Source organism: Molossus molossus, unplaced genomic scaffold, assembly GCF_014108415.1.
Source record: "Molossus molossus isolate mMolMol1 unplaced genomic scaffold, mMolMol1.p scaffold_m16_p_13, whole genome shotgun sequence".
NCBI classification, from domain to species: Eukaryota; Metazoa; Chordata; class Mammalia; order Chiroptera; family Molossidae; genus Molossus; species Molossus molossus.
Genome location: NW_023425348.1, coordinates 28,880,137 through 28,899,625, shown reverse-complemented (window position 1 = coordinate 28,899,625; position 19,489 = coordinate 28,880,137). Strand labels below are relative to the sequence as shown.

At 41.1% G+C, this 19,489-nt stretch overlaps 1 protein-coding gene across 3 annotated transcripts in view; it reads left to right on the top strand.

Moving 5' to 3' along the window:
- Positions 1 to 303: 303 nt before the first annotated feature.
- The window catches only part of FAT3 (FAT atypical cadherin 3), a 502,003-nt gene continuing 482,817 nt past the window's right edge, over positions 304 to 19,489 (top strand). For all 3 annotated transcript variants that reach the window (XM_036258794.1, XM_036258793.1, XM_036258791.1), the window contains exon 1: positions 304 to 3,606. In XM_036258794.1, coding sequence (XP_036114687.1) covers positions 315 to 3,606 — 3,292 coding nt within the window. In that variant the 5' untranslated portion in view covers positions 304 to 314. The remainder of the gene's footprint in view (positions 3,607 to 19,489) is intronic.

Genomic DNA, 19,489 nt, shown 5'->3' with positions numbered 1-19,489 from the left:
AGTGATTTTTGAATTCCTTGTCAGCTTATAGCAGTAAGCTTACTACTCTTTTATTGTAATTATGTTTTAGCAAAAAAAAAATTTGATGAGATTTGTTGGGTGACATTGGTTAATGGGCTCATATGGGTTTCAGGTGTACATTTCTGTGATACATGATCTGTGCATTGCATCGTGTGGTAAAAAGATCTTATAATAAAAAATTTAGCAGCACTGTTTTATAACAGTTACTTCCTGTTCCTGCTCCCTCTTTCCTTTAAGTTAATTTATTGTTTCTTTCTCTCTTTCCCCCCCCTCCAGGATGGAAGTATGATGTGATGGATATAACTATGGGATACTGTGTGGGTACACGGCCTCCTCCTTCTTGCCTCATCCTCCTGCTACTCAAGCTCTTGGCCACAGTGTCCCAGGGGCTGCCGGGGACCGGGCCCCGGGGCTTCCACTTCACACATTCCGTTTACAATGCTACAGTGTATGAGAACTCAGCCGCGAGGACCTACGTCAACAGTCAGAGTAGAATGGGCATCACCTTGATTGATCTGTCCTGGGATATCAAATACAGAATAGTATCTGGAGACGAGGAGGGCTTTTTCAAAGCGGAGGAAGTCATCATTGCTGATTTCTGTTTTCTCAGAATAAGAACTAAAGGTGGCAATTCTGCCATATTGAATAGGGAAATTCAGGACAATTATTTATTGATAATAAAAGGTTCTGTCAGAGGGGAGGATTTGGAAGCATGGACCAAAGTGAATATTCAGGTTTTAGATATGAATGATCTGAGACCCTTATTTTCACCCACAACATACTCTGTTACAATAGCAGAAAGCACACCGTTAAGGACTAGTGTCGCCCAGGTGACAGCAACAGACGCAGATATTGGTTCCAATGGAGAATTCTACTACTACTTTAAAAACAAAGTGGATCTCTTTTCAGTTCACCCCACGAGTGGCGTCATCTCTTTAAGCGGGCGATTAAATTATGATGAAAAGAATAGGTATGATCTGGAAATTTTGGCCGTGGACCGAGGGATGAAACTTTATGGAAACAACGGAGTGAGCAGCACTGCAAAGCTTTACGTTCACATTGAACGGATAAATGAACATGCGCCTACTATCCATGTAGTCACTCATGTTCCTTTCTCACTGGACAAAGAGCCGACGTATGCGGTGGTGACCGTCGATGACCTAGATGAGGGTGCCAATGGAGAGATTGAGTCTGTGTCCATTGTGGCTGGGGATCCTTTAGATCAGTTCTTCCTGGCTAAGGAAGGGAAGTGGATAAACGAATATAAGATTAAGGAGAGGAAGCAGGTCAACTGGGAGAGCTTTCCCTATGGCTACAACCTGACTCTTCAAGCAAAAGACAAGGGGTCACCTCAGAAATTTTCTGCTGTAAAGATAGTCCACATTGCCAACCCCAGGAGAGACACTGTCCCAGTTAGATTTGTAAAAGACACGTATGATGTGAGCATTAGTGAATTTTCCCCTCCTGGTGTTGTGGTTGCTATAGTAAAATTAAGCCCCGAACCGCTAGATGTGGAATACAAATTAACTCCTGGTGAGGATGCACAGAACTTTAAAATCAATCCTCGGTCAGGTCTGATTGTCACAGCACAGCCACTGAATACTGTTAAGAAGGAAGTATATAAGCTGGTGGTGACAAATAAGGAAGGGGATTTAAAAGCACAAGTTACCATTGGCATAGAAGATGCCAACGACCACACCCCAGAATTCCAGCAGCCACTCTATGATGCTTTTGTGAATGAAAGTGTTCCAGTGGGAACAAGCGTACTGACCGTTTCAGCTTCTGATAAGGATAAAGGAGAAAATGGGTACATCACCTACAGTATTGCCAGCCTGAATTTGTTGCCATTTGCCATTAACCAGTTTACAGGTGTTATTAGCACAACTGAAGAATTGGATTTTGAATCCTCTCCAGAAATATACAGGTTCATTGTCAGAGCCTCTGACTGGGGTTCCCCATACCGCCATGAGAGTGAAGTAAATGTGACTATTCAAATAGGAAATGTCAATGACAACACCCCTCTCTTTGAGAAAGTGGCTTGCCAGGGAGTCATTTCATATGACTTTCCAGTTGGGGGTCACATCACAGCTGTCTCAGCCATCGATATTGATGAACTTGAACTTGTAAAGTACAAAATCATCTCTGGGAATGAACTTGGTTTCTTTTATTTAAACCCAGACTCTGGTGTTTTACAGCTTAAAAAGTCACTGATGAATTCGGGCATTAAAAATGGTCAGTTTGCCCTCAGGATTACAGCAACCGATGGAGAGAATTTTGCGGATCCCATGTCTGTTAACATTTCAGTCCTGTATGGGAAGGTGTCTTCCAGGAGCTTCAGTTGTAGAGAAACTCGTGTGGCTCAAAAACTGGCAGAGAAACTACTCATCAAGGCAAAAGCAAATGGAAGACTGAATCTGGAGGATGGGTTTCTTGACTTTTATTCAGTGAATAGGCAAGGACCCCATTTTGACAAGTCATTTCCTTCTGATGTGGCTGTGAAGGAGAATCTGCCAGTTGGTGCTAACATCCTGAAGATTAAAGCCTATGATGCCGACTCTGGCTTCAATGGAAAGGTGCTATTTACAATATCTGATGGTAATACGGATAGTTGCTTTAATATTGATATGGAGACTGGGCAACTTCAAGTCCTTATGCCCATGGATCGAGAGCACACAGACCTCTATCTCCTTAATATCACCATCTATGACTTAGGCAATCCACAGAAATCTTCATGGAGGTTGTTGACCATCAATGTGGAGGATGCTAATGACAATAGCCCCGTTTTTCTTCAAGACAGTTACACAGTTAACATTCTTGAAAGTTCCAGTATTGGCACTGAGATTATTCAAGTGGAAGCCAGAGACAAAGACTTGGGTTCTAATGGTGCAGTGACTTACTCAGTCTTGACAGATACGCAGCAGTTTGCCATCAATAGCTCAACTGGAATCGTTTATGTAGCTGACCAATTAGACCGGGAATCCAAAGCAAACTACTCATTAAAAATAGAAGCCAGGGACAAGGCAGAAAGTGGCCAGCAGCTCTTTTCTGTTGTCACTCTTGAGGTTTTCTTGGATGATGTCAATGACTGCTCCCCAGCCTTTATTCCCAGTAGCTATAGCGTGAAGGTCCTTGAAGATCTCCCCATTGGCACCGTCATTGCGTGGCTGGAGACCCACGATCCAGATCTTGGACTGGGGGGTCAAGTGCGCTATTCTTTGGTCAATGACTACAATGGGAGATTTGAAATAGATAAAGCAAGTGGTGCCATCCGCTTGAGCAAAGAGCTGGATTATGAAAAGCAGCAGTTCTATAACCTCACGGTGCGGGCTAAAGACAAAGGGCGACCTGTCTCCCTGTCATCTCTTTCCTTTGTTGAGGTGGAAGTGGTGGATGTTAATGAAAACCTCCATACCCCCTATTTCCCAGACTTTGCTGTTGTTGGATCTGTAAAAGAAAACTCACGTATCGGAACAAGTGTACTGCAGGTGACTGCCCAAGATGAGGACTCGGGGAGGGACGGAGAGATCCAGTACTCCATCAGGGACGGCAGTGGTCTTGGAAGGTTCAATATTGATGACGAGAGTGGTAAGTTTAATATTTTATGTCAGCAGTGTAGTTTCACCTCTTATGAATCGTCAACATTGGAAATGTAAACGGACATTCTCACACCCTAAAATAGAATGACAAACGAGGTTGGTGCGGAGGTGTCACAGCAAATGCTTCTTAGGATGTGTTGGATTCTAAGACCTGTTTATATAGTAACAGTTATCATTTTCAGTAGGGGTCTCTGTTTTCTGTTCTTCTTTAGCATGGTTACCAGGTTATCTTTTGATAAGGATTCAGTAATTTTCACCTCTGTTGATTGCACTTTTGACTTTCACCAAATTAAGGGCCCTGATAAAGTAAATGACGTTTGAAGTGGCTTTAAATTAGAAGTGTGAAATGGATTTTCAGATGGATCTTATATACTAATCTTTCCCTTCACAGTAATGCTTTGCTGAAATTATATCTGTTGCTTGGTCTTCGTGTGTCACAGCACATCTGGCCCTGGAACAACAGTGTTTGCACTGTGTCTGCTCCATTACTATATGGCGTTTTCATGATAGACGAGTGCAGGCATATTGCAGGTTTTATTTCTTTTTTTAATTGATATTAAGATTTTATTTGTAAGAATTAATTTTTTATTTTTTTAAATAGGGGGCAAAATTTACCCAATATTATTATTGTCCCCTACCTATTTATTTACTCTCCTTCATAGATGCCAATGTGTGTATTTTTTCTATTCTTGTTATTCTTATTATGAGTCTTTAAGTGTACATGTGCATATATGTATGTGTTCCTTGACTAGCATTGTGCCCTTCTCTAGTCTACTTTGGATTGTAGACATCTCAAGACAGGGGCTGTGTCTTCTTTATTCTTGTGTAAGTGGTCACATTAGCATTTTACAGTCTTCGGGACACATTTATATATATTAAATCATTTTCAACAACACTCACAGGATGGTGATAATTAAAACCGCTAGTGGGAAGGTCCATTACAGGATACTGAACTGTCCAATAATAATGCTAGAAAAAGGATTTGCTAAATTGTATTAATGACTGGATTGGAGTTACAAAATATGCATCCTCACAAATTTAAACTGTAATTTTTGTATATATATGGGCTCTAATTATGGATGGTGTAACATAAAATTTGTCTTTATAGCCATAATAAAGGAAAAGGTAAATGTCAAGAAAATTGGGTTCTGATTCAGCCACCTCCTCTATTTTATTATATATAACTTGCTATTCAATTGCAATATGTGTTCACCTTTGAAGTACATAATGAAAAAGGCAGGGAAGTAGCCCTTGCTAAGTGTCGACTCTGTGCTAATACTTACTACTAATAACAATGATTTCTTTGAGTTCTTACAGTGGGCAGTACACTGTATGAAGGGCTTTATAGTCGTGTCTTGTTTATGTCTCAACAGCCCCATGGGTAGAAGTAATAATGAACTCAAGAACTGACATTCAGAGAAGGTATATAACTTGGAGCTTAGTTTCAAATGTAGCTCTGAGTACTGCAGCACACATGCTGTCTGCCATCTAAAGACAAGTAAGGGCATCCTTGCATGTTCCTACATGCACTTGAATTTGGCATTGATCTAAAATCTGTAAGGCAATGAAGTGTTAAAATAAAGGTTTTCAAGTCCTTAATCCTTGGCCTCCTTGGCTAATGACACAGGTCAGTGATCACTCTCCCTTTTTCCTTAGAGCCCATTGTTGGTGCGGCTCTCCAGTTAGAGCAGCTCACCTTTGGGATTCAGGTGGATGTGGGTAGGTAGGTCGGCAGGAAGGTATTGAACTGAATCATTAACCACTGCTACCTGGATGACTACATTTAACACACTGAGCTCTTTTATTAGGAAGTTTCATTTTGGTATCGCTGGATGCAGGGAAGAACAGGAGCAATTTGGTGAGAGTGGCCTAGACTTCCCCTGCGTGTACTATGTCATTTTGTTGTCATCTCGGGTGTTATTTCAGAAAAATGTGTGTATAGTCTCATCTACTGATATGGCTGCCCTTATAATTCTTGACTCCAGGAGTTGATGTCCTTTACCTCTGTTGAGAAAACAACTCACCACTCTGCATTTGTTCTGTTAGATTCTGGAGCGCATGAAACCCATTTTGCTACAGATGATAATAATGCCAGTTACGTTTTGACATTGCCATGTGACTTGTAAAGCTCTTCCTTGCAAACATGAACTCCTTTGAGTTACGGGAGTCGGGTCAGGTCACATACTTACAAGAGGATATAGATGAATCTGGAACCCACATCTCTTCTCAGTCCTAATTCAGTGCTTTTTTTTTTTTTATCCTCACCCAAGGACATTATTATTTTTTTTTATATTTTGTTCAGATAGAGTAGGAGGGAGAGAGAGAGAGAGAAACATCGATGTGAAAGGGACACATCGAGTGGTTGCCACCCACATGACCCAACCAGGACCCTTAGCAGGAACCGAACCCAGGTCTCTCCAGACCGCAGGCCAACAACGCTCTAACCACTGAGGCAAACCGGCCAGGGCTTAGTGCTTTTTAAAAAGTTTTTGCATTCATTACATATGTTTCTGAGTTACTTTCCTAGAGGATTTTTCATTTTTAAAACTATAGTGGTAGTGTCCTTTTCCACTTTTCATTTTGTTTCCTTCTCTTTGAAAGTAAAACTATGTTTTCCTCTATATGATGGAAGGAAAAAAGGTTTGGATTTGATGTTGACATTTTTTAATGAAGGTTAGAATTTCCATTGAATGATATTCTGAATCATCTTACTTCCTCGCCTCTCACCTCTTACAGATTTTAACAGCCGAGCCCAAGGAGTAAGGAGGCATGATCGCCTATTCTTGTGCCAGGGAGATGCTAGGGTTAAGAAGTTTGGCAAATGTACACCCAACCGGAGAAGTCATCACCATGGTGCTATTGGGTTGTCACTACTGTTGAATGATCCATCAGCTCTTGGCTTCCCAGTGTTAAAAAATCATAGCTTGAGCTGCTGGCAGGGTGAATAGCTATTTAGCCCTGCAGCTGTTACTGCGTCTCAAGTTCAGACTGGGTTGTCTTCATTTGACCCTTGGGCTTGTTTGGATTTTTGTCTTTCAAGAACCTTTAAGTCAGCTGCCAAAGGTTACTTAATAGCTCACATTGTTCAGTGGTTCTCAAATTTAGGAGTTCACATGGATCAGCTGCAGTGTTTTTTAACAATGCAGATTCCCAGGGCCAAGTCCCAGAGATTCTGATTCAGTAGGTCTGGGCCCGGAGCCCAGGGATCTTCATGTAAGCAGTCCAAGCATTCTTTTTGCGTGTGGTTTGGAAACACTACCCTACATTTACTTGAGTTCTTCAGAGAGTGTCTACCAGATTATATCTTTCCTGTAAAGTTCTTTTCCTTATTCTTTTAGAAGGCAGGGAGTTAAGATCATATTTTAGATAAATTTCTTTATTCGTCAAGTTTTACAATCCAAATAAATCTTCTATTCATTAGCAGTGATAGTTTTCTGAATGCCTTCCCAATGGATCAAAAATCTATTTCTGTGCTTCAGTAATTTTGTGCTCCTGTTTTGTGAAAGTGCAGATGCTGGGATTAGTCGATCCATTTAGTAGTTTTATGTTCTTGACGTTTCTGGAACTCAGTGAACAAAACCATACCTTTGAAATTCTTTACCACGCACAGACATTTAATAAATGTTTAATAATGTTCACAATAAATGGATTAACTCTGGGGCCCAACCACAGTGTATTTGATTGCAATTTAAATTACTAGCCTGGGAGATGCAGTATAATCATTGTTTCCTGCACTAAGAATTCTTATTCTTTGACACAACAGGAATTCACATTCTTGAATGCTCAAGTTGTAGATGGTTTATGAAGAGCACATTGTCTATTTTAAACTGTTGTTTTCTGTTAGATTCTTTTGGAAGCTTCAAACATAAGCAATGATTTCACCGTTTTATTTACTTGAGGTTAAAGAAATAATTGGGATAAAAATGTTTTTAGTTTAGGACATTAACTGTGGATAATTGGGAAGATTTTTTGTTATCCATTATTGCTGATTATATTACTGTTTTCATTGACCAGGTGTCTGTTATGGGCTAGGCACTGCGCTAGGTGCTTTGTGGACACTGTTTCTGATTGTTGCAGTGATTCAGCAAGGAAGGGACAGTTTAAAGATGCTTGCCCAATTAGGGTCACGCACCTGGAAGTTATCAAAGCTGGGACTGGAACTCCAGAAATGAACTCCAACTATCACATTAGTCCCCCTCTTTGTACCATCAGAACCTTGTGAAGCATATGTGTTAATCACATTTTTCTGTATTACTGCTGCATAACAGTCACAAAATTTCAGTGGCTTATTGAAACAGACATTTTGATCCTTGCTCCTGAGTCGGGGGAACCACCGTCGAAGCAACACTGTTGCAGGTTGTGAATTGAGTTGGGGTGTGACCCATGTCTTCCCTTTGCAGGATAGGCTGAAGGGGTGCACTCACTATCTGGGATGGGATGTTCTCCAAGGAGAGGTCAGAAGTGCAAGAGGGCTGCTGGAAGCTTGCAGTGCCTCTTAAAGCCCCTGCTCAGAACTGGCCCACATTCTGTTAGCCAAAGGAGGTCACAGAGCAAAGCTCAGCATTGGGGTAGGGCCAGGAAGAATACTTCCCTTACAGAGGGAGGGAGGGAGAGACATGAATAACTACTGAAAACAATACAGCCTGACTAAGCATGTGACAACTCTCACTATGGTCTTTTTTTCCCTTAATCCTCACCCAAGGATATTTTTCCATTTATCTTCAGATAGAATGGGAGGGAGCGAGAGAGGGAAGAAGGGAGGAAGGGAGGGAGGGAGAGAGAGAGAGAGACATGGATGTGAAAGAGACACATCGACTGGTTGCCTGCTGCATGACACCAATCAGGGCCGGGGACCAAACTGCAACCACGGTAGGTGTCCTTGACCAGAGTCGAACCCACAGCTCTTTGGTCTGAGAGCCAATGCTCTAACCACTGAGCCAAACCGGCCAGGGCTCACTATGATTTTTATAACCTGAAATTAATTGGGTGCTACCTATATATAAGGCACTGGGCCAAGCATTAGTGACATTACAGACACAGGTGTCATGCCTGTGTCTTCCATGGGGGAAATTTTCCCTACTGTCTGAGAGATCCCAGTACAGCTGCTGGTGATGAGGCTGGTGGTGATGGCAACAATGGTTAACAGTGACAAGTTCTGTGCAAACGCTTTATACAGATGGTCTCCTTCAGTCGTCCCATGAGGTGTGGACATGTTGTTTTCTTATTTTTGCACATCTGGTATTTTAAGAGGAAAAACTCACATGTGCCATACGTATGCATTTCTATTTACCTTTCTTTTTATTGAGGTTCTAGCCAGCATTTCTCCAATGCTAATGCTTTCTTTATTGCAGATGTTTTGATAGAATCAGCAGAGGCTTAGGAGATCTACTGTGCACTGTGGTTCAAATAGACATCCAAAATAAGTTTCTCACAGTCATTAAGCACGATAAAGCAATTTTTTTGTGTGAACAGACTAGTTCAACAATAACTATAGCTTTATAATTGTGTTTAGTGTCTGTGTTAGCTGTCTCCCATTTGCCTCTCCAGATTCACCTTCCTTCCACCCTCCTTACTATCGCTTTATAATTGTGTTTAGTGTCTGTGTTAGCTGTCTCTCATTTGCCTCTCCAGATTCATCTTCCTTCTACCCTCCTTTCTGCTTTGTGTCCAGGCACCTGAGCTACTTGGCCAGTGGGCCCCTTGCCCCCTGACATCTGTTGGTTCTGCCAGTGGGAAATGGAGAAAATGAAGGAGAGTTAGTCCAGGCTACTCATCGCTTTGACTCACTCCACACTGGTTACTGTGGACTCGCTACATACCTCTATTGATGAATAGAAACTGCTCCCTACTCTTATCAACTTTGGAGCACAGCATTTGTTTTTAAATTATTAGCACTTCTTCTATACCCTGCCCACAACTTTGTAAGGAGTCTGTTTATTAAATGCTTCCCAGTGCCATGGCCAGATTAGCTCAGAGGTTGGAGCATTAGCCCACAGACCAGAGACACCCAGGTTTGATTCCCGCTAAGGGCATGTACCTTCTGTTGCAATTTGTCCCCGGCCCCGGTTGGGGTCGTGTGGGTGGCAACCACTCAATGTGTCTCTCTCACATGCATGTTTCTCTCTCTCTCTCTTCCTCCCTCTCGTTCTATCTGAAGATAAATGCAAAAATGTCCTTAGGTGAGGATAAATAAATAAATAAATAAATAAAGCGTGCTTCCCAGTTACCCAGTTTGAGTGTACATCTGTTTTCTGACAGGACCCTGATTCATTTCAGCTGGTGGCCAAGGAAAACATTCAGACATACAACGGAGTAGCTTTTCTTTTTTATTTATTTATTTATTTATTTATTTATTTATTTATTTATTTATTTATTTATTTCTTCTATCCTCACCGGAGGATATCTTTTCATTTTTTTGTCCAGATAGAGTGGGAGGGAGAGAGAGAGAGAGAAACATCGACATGAAAGGGACACATCGAGTGGTCGCCACCCACACGACCCAACCAGGGCCGGGGACAAACCGCAATAGAGGTACGTGCCCTTAGCGGGAACCGAACCCGAGTCTCTCTGGACCACAGGCTGGCGCTCTAACGGCTGCCAAACCAGCCAGGGTGGAGTAGCTTTTCTTAGTTCAACTGAAGAACTGGTTGCTAGCTGCCCGAGCTGAGTCTAATACTCGATCTGGAGTCTCCAGTCCTCAACTGGTTGAGAGTGAGGGAATGAAAACCAAGAAAGGGAAATGTGTGTTAGAAATACAAGGAGCTTTTTGTCGCTGCAGAAACTGTCCCCCAGCCCAGACCTGTAAGGCAGTGGGCTGTTCCCACAGTAGCACGCGTCTTCCATTCGGAGCCACGGACATCACGTTTTATCTTACAGTGGTGGTGAATCTTCCCGGCTCCTCCTCCTCCAGTTTGCCTGTTAACTTTTCGTGGACAAGTTGAAGGGTAAGGCAGGTGTTATTTGGTGGCTTTGGCACAGTTCATGATGATTCCAGATTAAATGGCATTCCCCATCCTCAGTCTTTGTTTGAGATGAGATTTTTACCTCCACCCATCTAAGTCAAAAGAGACTCGGTGACTTTTGGCCCATGTTTACACTTAAAATTTGCCCTTGGGACCAGAGCAAGCCGAGGAGAAAAATGAAGTTATGATCAAGTGACAGCAGAAACTTTTCTTGGATCTGGATTTTTAACTGTAGCTCTAGACTTTTTTGAACATAATTATTTGAGAGAAAAATAATGTTTCCCAGCGGAGCCCTGAACACTCCACAACATTCAGATGAACTTAGCGGTTGTCATGTAAGCCAGGTGGGAGAGGGGATTAGAAGCTTCTGGAAAGTAATGAACAGCACGTTCTTATTACTCGTTTCAGCAGGTGCCTTCCTCTTGACCTTCCTGAAGGCTGACTGAAGGTAATTTAAGTTTTAACACAGGACTGTTGGTTCAAGTCTGTGATCATGTCTGTATCACGTAGCAAGTTTGAGCTGCTATTGCCCTGTGTAACTAGTGAATAATGAAAATAATGACCACCATAAAGAGGAAATCCCAATAGGGTGGCAAGCCAACAACCTGGAAACTCGTGTGGTCTTTTCTCTGAAATTGGATTTTTTTATATTAATCATGGAATTTTTTTTTTTTTTTATCCTCACCAGAGGACATTTTTCCACTTTTTGTTCAGGTAGAGTGGGAGGGTGAGAGAGGAAGAGAGAGCAAGAGAAAAACATCGACGTGAAAGGGACATGAGTGGCTGCCACCCGCACGACCAACCAGGGCCGGGGACAAACTGCAACCGAGGTACATGCCCTTAGCGGGAACCGCACCCGGGTCTCTCTGGACCGCAAGCCGACGTTCTAACCGCTGAGCCAAACCGGCCAGGGAAATCATGGAAATTTGAATGGCTTACCTGGCCCTTTGTGTCAAGGTCATTATTTTGGCAGTGCCAAGGGATAGTGGATTGCTTTTGTTTTTTTCAGGTAACAAGAATGTAGTTTCAGAGGCCTCGTAAGCAGAGGTTACACAAATGAGCAAATGATCGCTTAGTGGTTCTTTGGAAGGTGTGGGATAAATGGATTGTCCTCCATGACTCTGGATACCTTGCATCTCATTTCTGTCTTCCAAAAACGTTTTTGCAGGTGTTCTGAAGGTACTTTTATTTATCATTGCTTTTGGAAGAATTACAGAGTTTGATCAATATTTCTGTGATGCTGCTACAGTCACAGTGTTTCATTGAAATGAAAATAAAATGGGCTGTAGTCTGTATTTTTAGCTTGCCAGTTTTTATGAAAGCATGTCTTACCAACGGACAGAATCTACACAGAGTTGTGTATAGCATTCAGTTCAATTTACATTAAATTCCGAGCACTGGTATATGAATTATTGACTACAATAGGGCTCTCCCGATTTTCCCATTGGGCATTGGAGGATTAAGTGGTTCCACTAAGGCCACTCTTTGTGATTAAATTCGCAGATTTTCATTTGCATAACATAGGTCACATTCTGGTTGCTTTTAGTATGCTGCTAAGAATAATACTGGGTTAGAATAACATTGACTGCGAAACATCTTGAGTCAAAAAGTGAATAAAAGTTGAAGGAATTAAGCTAAAAATTTGACATACACCTACACACAGACACACACAGACACACACACATTATGATAAAAACATAAAGGCTTTGTGGTTTATCCCCCAAATCTATAAAATAGAGCTTAAACCATTTTCATAAGTTTTTCTCCACTTGCTTCTGTTAACGTCTGCCTCTCCTCCCTCCCTTCTTCCCTTCCACCTCCTCCTCCCCTATGTACCGATTCCCTGCTTTACAATGAAAGCAATGCATAGGTGGTTAAGTCAAGGACTAGTAGAAAATCATATCATTGCAAACCGTGCGATGCCGAAGAGCCTGTACCAGACATTCATCATGCTCGTCCTGGCCTTAGCTCTCGTCACCCTTCAGCATTGTGAGATGGTTTTATAAATTCTGGTTGGAGACAAGACAGTACGGGAGGTAACTGGAGCATTACAGTGAGCTGAAGATATATAAGCAAGGCTCAATTATCAAGGAATGCCTAACCCCAGAAAGGATCTAAGTTTTGTGAGGCTTGAAACTTATACCTCATATAATTTTGAATGCCTGCTTTGAGAAAAAATATGAGAAGTTATGGCTACAAAGGTATTATATTTGTTTGAATGAGGAAACAAACCACAATAACTCCTCAGTCTGAAAGTCAAAAAACACCACACATCACAAAACTCAGAAAAGTAGTATCATATTTTTGTTGATTAAGTGCCTGACAAACCTCTCTAATACTTTTTTCCTTTACGTTTATTGGTTGCATTTTTTGTTTGGTAGCCTCTTTATAGGATAACAGTTTGTAATTGTTTCTATTAGGAAGTACACACAGAAATGAATACAAATTAATATTGAATATAAATTGTAATAGAAAAATAAAATTTAAAAATACAAAGTACGGAAAGATTATTTTGTTCTCCTCCAGTGTTGTTGATTGAAATTTTTGTTTTATTGTTAATAGTTTAGAAGTGCTTTTCAACATTGCAACTGGTTATTGGCAATGCTCTCCAAATTTTCTATATTGGTGTTATTTTTTTGGGAAAAAAATCTATCAAATTACTTTCTTATATGAGCTAAAACAGATGTATTTTCTGTTAATACTGCTGCTGGTCTGTGCTGTATAAACTAAAAAGTCTAGTAATTTTTGTTTTGGAGAATCTAATCAACAAAAAATAAAAAATCAACAGGCATTGATAATTAGCATGCTGAATTCCAGGAGAGAACTTTCAGTTTTACTCTGAGCAAGAGCCAAACCTGCAATTACAGGTTTACAATGATTGGGGTTTCCTCCCCCACCGCCATGACTCAGCACTGGCCACCACAGGATTTGTTCCTGTGGGGGTCCAAGTAGTGGTCCTTTGTTTCCATTACAGTGGTGGGTGTCTCAGTGCAGTGCGTAGTAGGAATGTTTTGAGAATCCATTTCTACACTGGGACAACTAACAACAATTTGACTATGTGTGGAATTGATGGTCAACCACATAAATATATGCCACTAACTGCAGACTGAGTGAATCCTCAATGCCATTCTCCCTTGGACACATGGCCCAAATGCCCTCAGTCAGCCATGATGCAAAGTGTCATAGAGGAGAAAAGTATCATTGGAGGGAAAAGAGAAAAAAATTTAAAGTTATTGTGCCTGAAATATAATACTTTTGCAAAAATGTTTAACCATGTGAACCATTTGCTAGGGTCCTCCCTAAGTCTTGGAAGCTTCAATTTTGACAGTTTCATGTTAAGTCTGCATCTGCCTAGCAATGTTAGTAAATGAACCTTTTTCTAAAATAAATAAATCTTCAAGATCTTCAGAGAGAATGACTGTGCTGGGCCAGGCCACAAACGCAGGTCCTGATTTGAAAACTGGTGACACCTAGATCAGGTTTAAGGTTTTTGTCACTCTCATGTATTATTAAACCAGCAGATCAAACAGCACAAAGGACATAAGATCAAGGTTGTGTGTGGGTGGATCTGGCCCCCAGGTGTCTCCAAGAAGGTGCCCTGGGGGTTCTGTCACCACAGCAGTACTGGAAGAGTAAGAAAATCTGCAAGTTCAAGAAATACAGTCATAACAATGGACATGGAGAACAAAGCTGGGGACAGGGTGGGGAGGGAGGGGGAGAAGGGGTATCAGTGGGGGGGGGAGGAGAAACATCTGTAACAAAAATAATTAAATTAAATTTATAAAATGAGGGGGAAAGAAAAAGAAAGACAGTCACGAGCCCTGTCCTTTCAGAGCGGATGGCTGGTGAGAGAGCTGCATTGTCAGTGGGCCCGCTCTTTATAATGCCTATTTGGCAGTTCACTAGTAAGAATGTCCCTGGATCTGGAAGCAGATAAAAAGGGCCTTTGAAAACTGTCTTACTGACTGTCACAGGGTTCTTTCACTTAAATTCATTATCTGTATCCCAAAAGCATGACTTGGGAGTTTTCCCTAAATCATGTAGGTTTCACTTAACCATAATTTCCATATTACTATCAAATTTTATTATAGTCTAATTTATTATTATTATTATTATTATTATTATTATTATAATGTAAATATCTATAACACATTTTATGATCAGGAATTTTCATCTCCATGGGCTGCTGGTGTTGGTAGGATGTTTCTGATTTTATTGACTATAACTTGTTAAAACCCTGTGGTCATTAAAAATAAACATTGACTGCCCTGGCTGGTTTGGCTCAGCAGTTAGAACGTCAACCTGCGGTCCAGGTTCGATTCTGGCCAAGGGCATGTACCCTGGTTGCGGTTCATCACTGGCCCTGGTTGGGGTCGTGCGGGTGGCAACCAATTGATTTGTATCTCCCATGTCAATATTTCTCTCTCTCTCCCTCCCACTCTGTCTGAAGATAAATGCAAAAATATCCTCGAATGAGGATTAAAAAATAAATAAAAATAAAAATAAACATTGACTTGAGGTCAGCTTTGACATGGCATCATATACTTGGGATATTATGTCATACTTGAGCCAGTACTAGGTCTTGAGATCCTGATTGAAGTTTAGATGGAAAGTAAGTTAAAGTCTCCTTAAGTATGTGGATGCCCCGCCCTCATGCACATCACACATCTCTCCCCACACCTGGCTAGAGTTATGTATCCATGGGGATATTCCTAAAGGAATATTTACTACATGGTTAAACTGAATGAGCTTTGAAATGAAAAGAGTAGTTAAATTACAAATAACAATTTGATAAAACATTCTTCTAGTTGCTACAAAGTACAGGTGTTGTCCTTTTTCTGTCTGTCTGGTAGTTTTATCCTAAAAGGCAAATAATCAGAACCAGACTAGGTGAGCGTTCCCCTTATGGTCACTAAATTCTTGAGCTCCACAGCTAGGATAATGTAGATCTCAAGGGTGTTAATACTCAGTCAGAATTCTGTATTCGACAGTCACAGCATGATTTTAAAATGGGCAGTAATACTTAAGCTAATTTAGAACTTGATAATTTGGTAGGATATGCTCGAGAACCTTGATGCAAGCAAAAATTGCTATTGGGATTCTTCTAAATAGCTTGTAAAAAGAATTTGCACTGATATGTGTGAACTCTTGTGTTTTTATATAGACCCCATTTACTTTTACTTTGCACACAATTCTAATTAGATAGACTTGTTGATATGTAGGGCTATTGTATTTTAGAAACCGCAAAGCAGAGATATTTCTATAGGTAGGCATATTGACATCAATGAAAAATAACTGTTAATCAGGCAGCAAGAGAAATAAATAGCTAACCCCCATTGCATGGTCATTGTGTACCAGGCATCAAAACGTATGAACTCATTTGTTTTTCACAAGGATCTTATGAGGTAGGTACTTATCACCTACATCTTACTGATGAGGAAACAAAAGCTTGATTTTAAATGACTTGTCCAAGGTTTCACAGCTTGTGTTGGAGCTGAGGTTTGAATGAGGCAGTCCAGCACCCAAGTCTGAGCTCGTGGTCACTAAGCTTCAGACACTCTCTGGAAAAATAGCCCTTAGTATCTCCTTAAGGACAGAACTCCAAGGGAGCCCATCACTTCATCACTACACAGTGTAGTAGCTGATCATTATAATGAAAACTCCCAACCATTGCAGAGGCTCTGGTTCCCTGGAAAACAGAGCCTGAGACAGAAGTTACAGTACATGCTAATGTCTTATTAAGACTGCAGGTTCCAGGGGAGCAAGAGCGAGGGGGGAAAAAGGGAAGCCAGGTTGGAAAGAAGGGAGACCAAATATAAATTGCAGTGCTATTAAATTGGTCACAGCTCCAACCTATTTCTCAGTCACGGCATGTCTCTAGGAGGCCACCTAGAACTGCCACTCTTGTCCATCGGGCCTGGTGCGGAAGAGAAGGGCCAGCAGTTTTCTTCATGGCTCTTTCCCCTGTTTGACCCCGGACATTCACTTCCCAGGTCTCCTGGATTGTGTTGTGCCTGGGCATCTGGTTTGGAAGCTGGTACCTGTGGTTATTGTGCAGTCTGGCCATTGTTCATTCATTACGGTTTCTCCTATCAGCTCTTTTTTCTGTTGTAGCAGCGAGAGCTCCTATCAGGAAGCTGGTGAGCAGTTGAGGCCTGAGGGGTGGTGGAGCAGGTTGGACTGAGCAGATCTTGGTTACGCAAACTGGGCCTGGGCAAAGAATTAGAATGTATTTGGGAAAGATTTTTCATGGAAACAACACCTAAGCAAAGCAAAACACAAGCCATAAAATGGTGATGCCTACCTAGGCAGGTGCTCAACTACATACTCAGAAAATTCAACTGCACAGACAACACTTTTTCTAAAGGCTCTGATTGGTCAAGGTGTTACGATTCCTGTTTCTCTGGACCCTGGATTGTTTAGAACTACAAGGGAAACAGTGTCAGCATTTCTGATTCTGTGTCTGATGTGGCAAAGCATCTTTTTAATACGTCTTCCATTCTTATGAGCACCTGACACTGAGTGCTGTTTTATCAAATATATGTATAAATTCATGGGCTGGAAATTCAGAGGGAGGTAGAAGAGGACCTAGAGGTTAAGGATTTTGTGAGAGTTTTGTCTGTTGCACTTACTTTCCTGACTTTGTTCCTTGTCACAGTATCCCCATCATCATTGTCCCCATCGTCAGCACCATCACCAATGTCATGTAGCACTTATGGAGGGCTGACTATTAGATACTCTGTAGGATGTTTTACATACTTGAGCTCATTCAGTCCTCACATTAAAATTAGGAGGCAGAGACTCTTGTTACCTCCAGGTTCATGAGTGTGGTCATTCAAGTTTAAAGAGGTTAAATAATTTGCCCAGTTTCACAAACCTGGTAACATTGCCTCATTCTACAGCCCTTGCTTTTGTCCTAACTACACACTGTTCCTGGGGCCCAACTGTTTGGGTCCTTCTAGAAATGTGCCACTCTCCACCTCACTCTGCGTCCCATTTTCTCATGTGCTGTTGTTGATAGGAGAGGAAAGGGTATATCTGCAATCTTCAGACATTCATTATAATAGACATTGTGTACTATTGCATGTAATGAACATGTAGGCTAAATGTGTATTAAACGTAATAAATGTACAATATTATATAATGTGAACAATTATAAATTGTGGGGGGAAAAGTATGTTTACAGTATGAGTACATGAAACAGTTTATTCTTGTATTATCTATTAATTTTATTTTTTCCATATAAAAAACTGTAAACCTACTTTTGCCCCACCCTCTATGTTATGCATGTTTTCATGTGTCATATTGATATGATTATTTATATTATTATATAGTATATGTATTGAGCACCTACTGTGTGCTAGGCATTGTTCTAGGCATTACGTTGAACCAGTGAGCCAAATGGACACAAAGCCTTATTCCTGTAACATTCTAATAATAATCAAGAAATAAGCATAATGAAATTAATAGAAATAGATAACCAAGATAGGTATAATGTGTAATAAGTGAGATATAATATGTTAGATGGGTGTAAGTGCTAAGCAGAAAAATAATGCAGGTAAGGGAGCAGGAGAGTGGACAGGTGGTGGTGGGTTCCAAAGAAGGCCTCTGGGTTAGTCCTGAGGGATTTCAGACTGTAAACTTGTTATTCCAACTTGCAGGAAGCAAGAAAGATGGGGAGCAAACTCTGATAACTACTCTTTGTGGTGAACAAAACTGCTGTGAACTGTAGGAAGAATAGAATTTAAAAGACACCATTGTAAATGCAGATTTGTTAAATGCAGAAGTATCTTGTTTACAAGTATTTTCCAGTGACTCAAAAGTCTTGATGTAAATGTGCCCACCTCGAATTTCCTTTAACTCCTCCAGTCTGCACCGTAAAGGAAAACTGTTTGCACTATTCCCTCCCTTATATGCATATTTCCCATCAGTCTCTGGAGTCTGATTTTCTGACTGCGATTACACGGCAGTTGTGCTTTTATTATTATCAAATGCATTGTCCTTCATCTCATCAGACTGAACAGCTGCGGCGTCAGGTGTGAGGTCCTGGCAGGTGTGAGGTCCCCTGCGTAGAGGACTTCCGTTCACGTCAGGTGGATAAGGTATGCGTGCAGGAAAAGTGAGAGTGTGTTCTGTTTCCTAAAATAAATACACACCCTCTACCTACATTACTAATTTTCAAACAACTAGAGTAATTTTAATACACTCCCTGCTAAAAATTAAACTAAATTTTATTTTATATTTTAAAGTATGTTTTTATTGATTTTTAGAGAGAAAGGGAGAGATAGAAACATTGATTAGCTGCCTCCTGCACACCCCCTACTGGGGATGGAGGCTGCAAACCCAGGCATGTGCCCTGACTGGAACTGAACGGAGACCTCTCCGTCCATGGGGCGATGCTCAATCCACTGAGCCAGGCCGGCTGGGCATTTGAACTAAATTTTTAAAAAACCCTTGATGGTTCTTTGGAGCACATTCAGTCTGGTGCCCTGCATTGACATTCGAGGAAGATGAGACTTGATGAGCTGAAGTGACTTTTCCCCAGCCCCACAGCTGGTCATTGGTGCAACTCAACTTTGAACCCAGGACTTCTAAGCAGGGCCACTGTTTGGCTCAGAGATGTCTTGATGATTCAAAAGATGTTTTTTTTTGGTGAGTTTTTTGGTGTCTTAAGTTGTCATCATTAACTGTATTTGTTAATGACATGTGGAGTTCCTGACTTGGCTGTAAGCAGACGTCAACTTTGACTAGAATGGCTGACTGTGAATGCACTTGTGAGGGTTTTTGGTGACCCCCTCCTTATGATATTGTACAACTCAGAATTTCATATTGTGTTGTCTACTGACCTAAAAACATCACATGTAACATTTGAAGCATAGATGAAAACACATTTTTTAATCACACATCCTC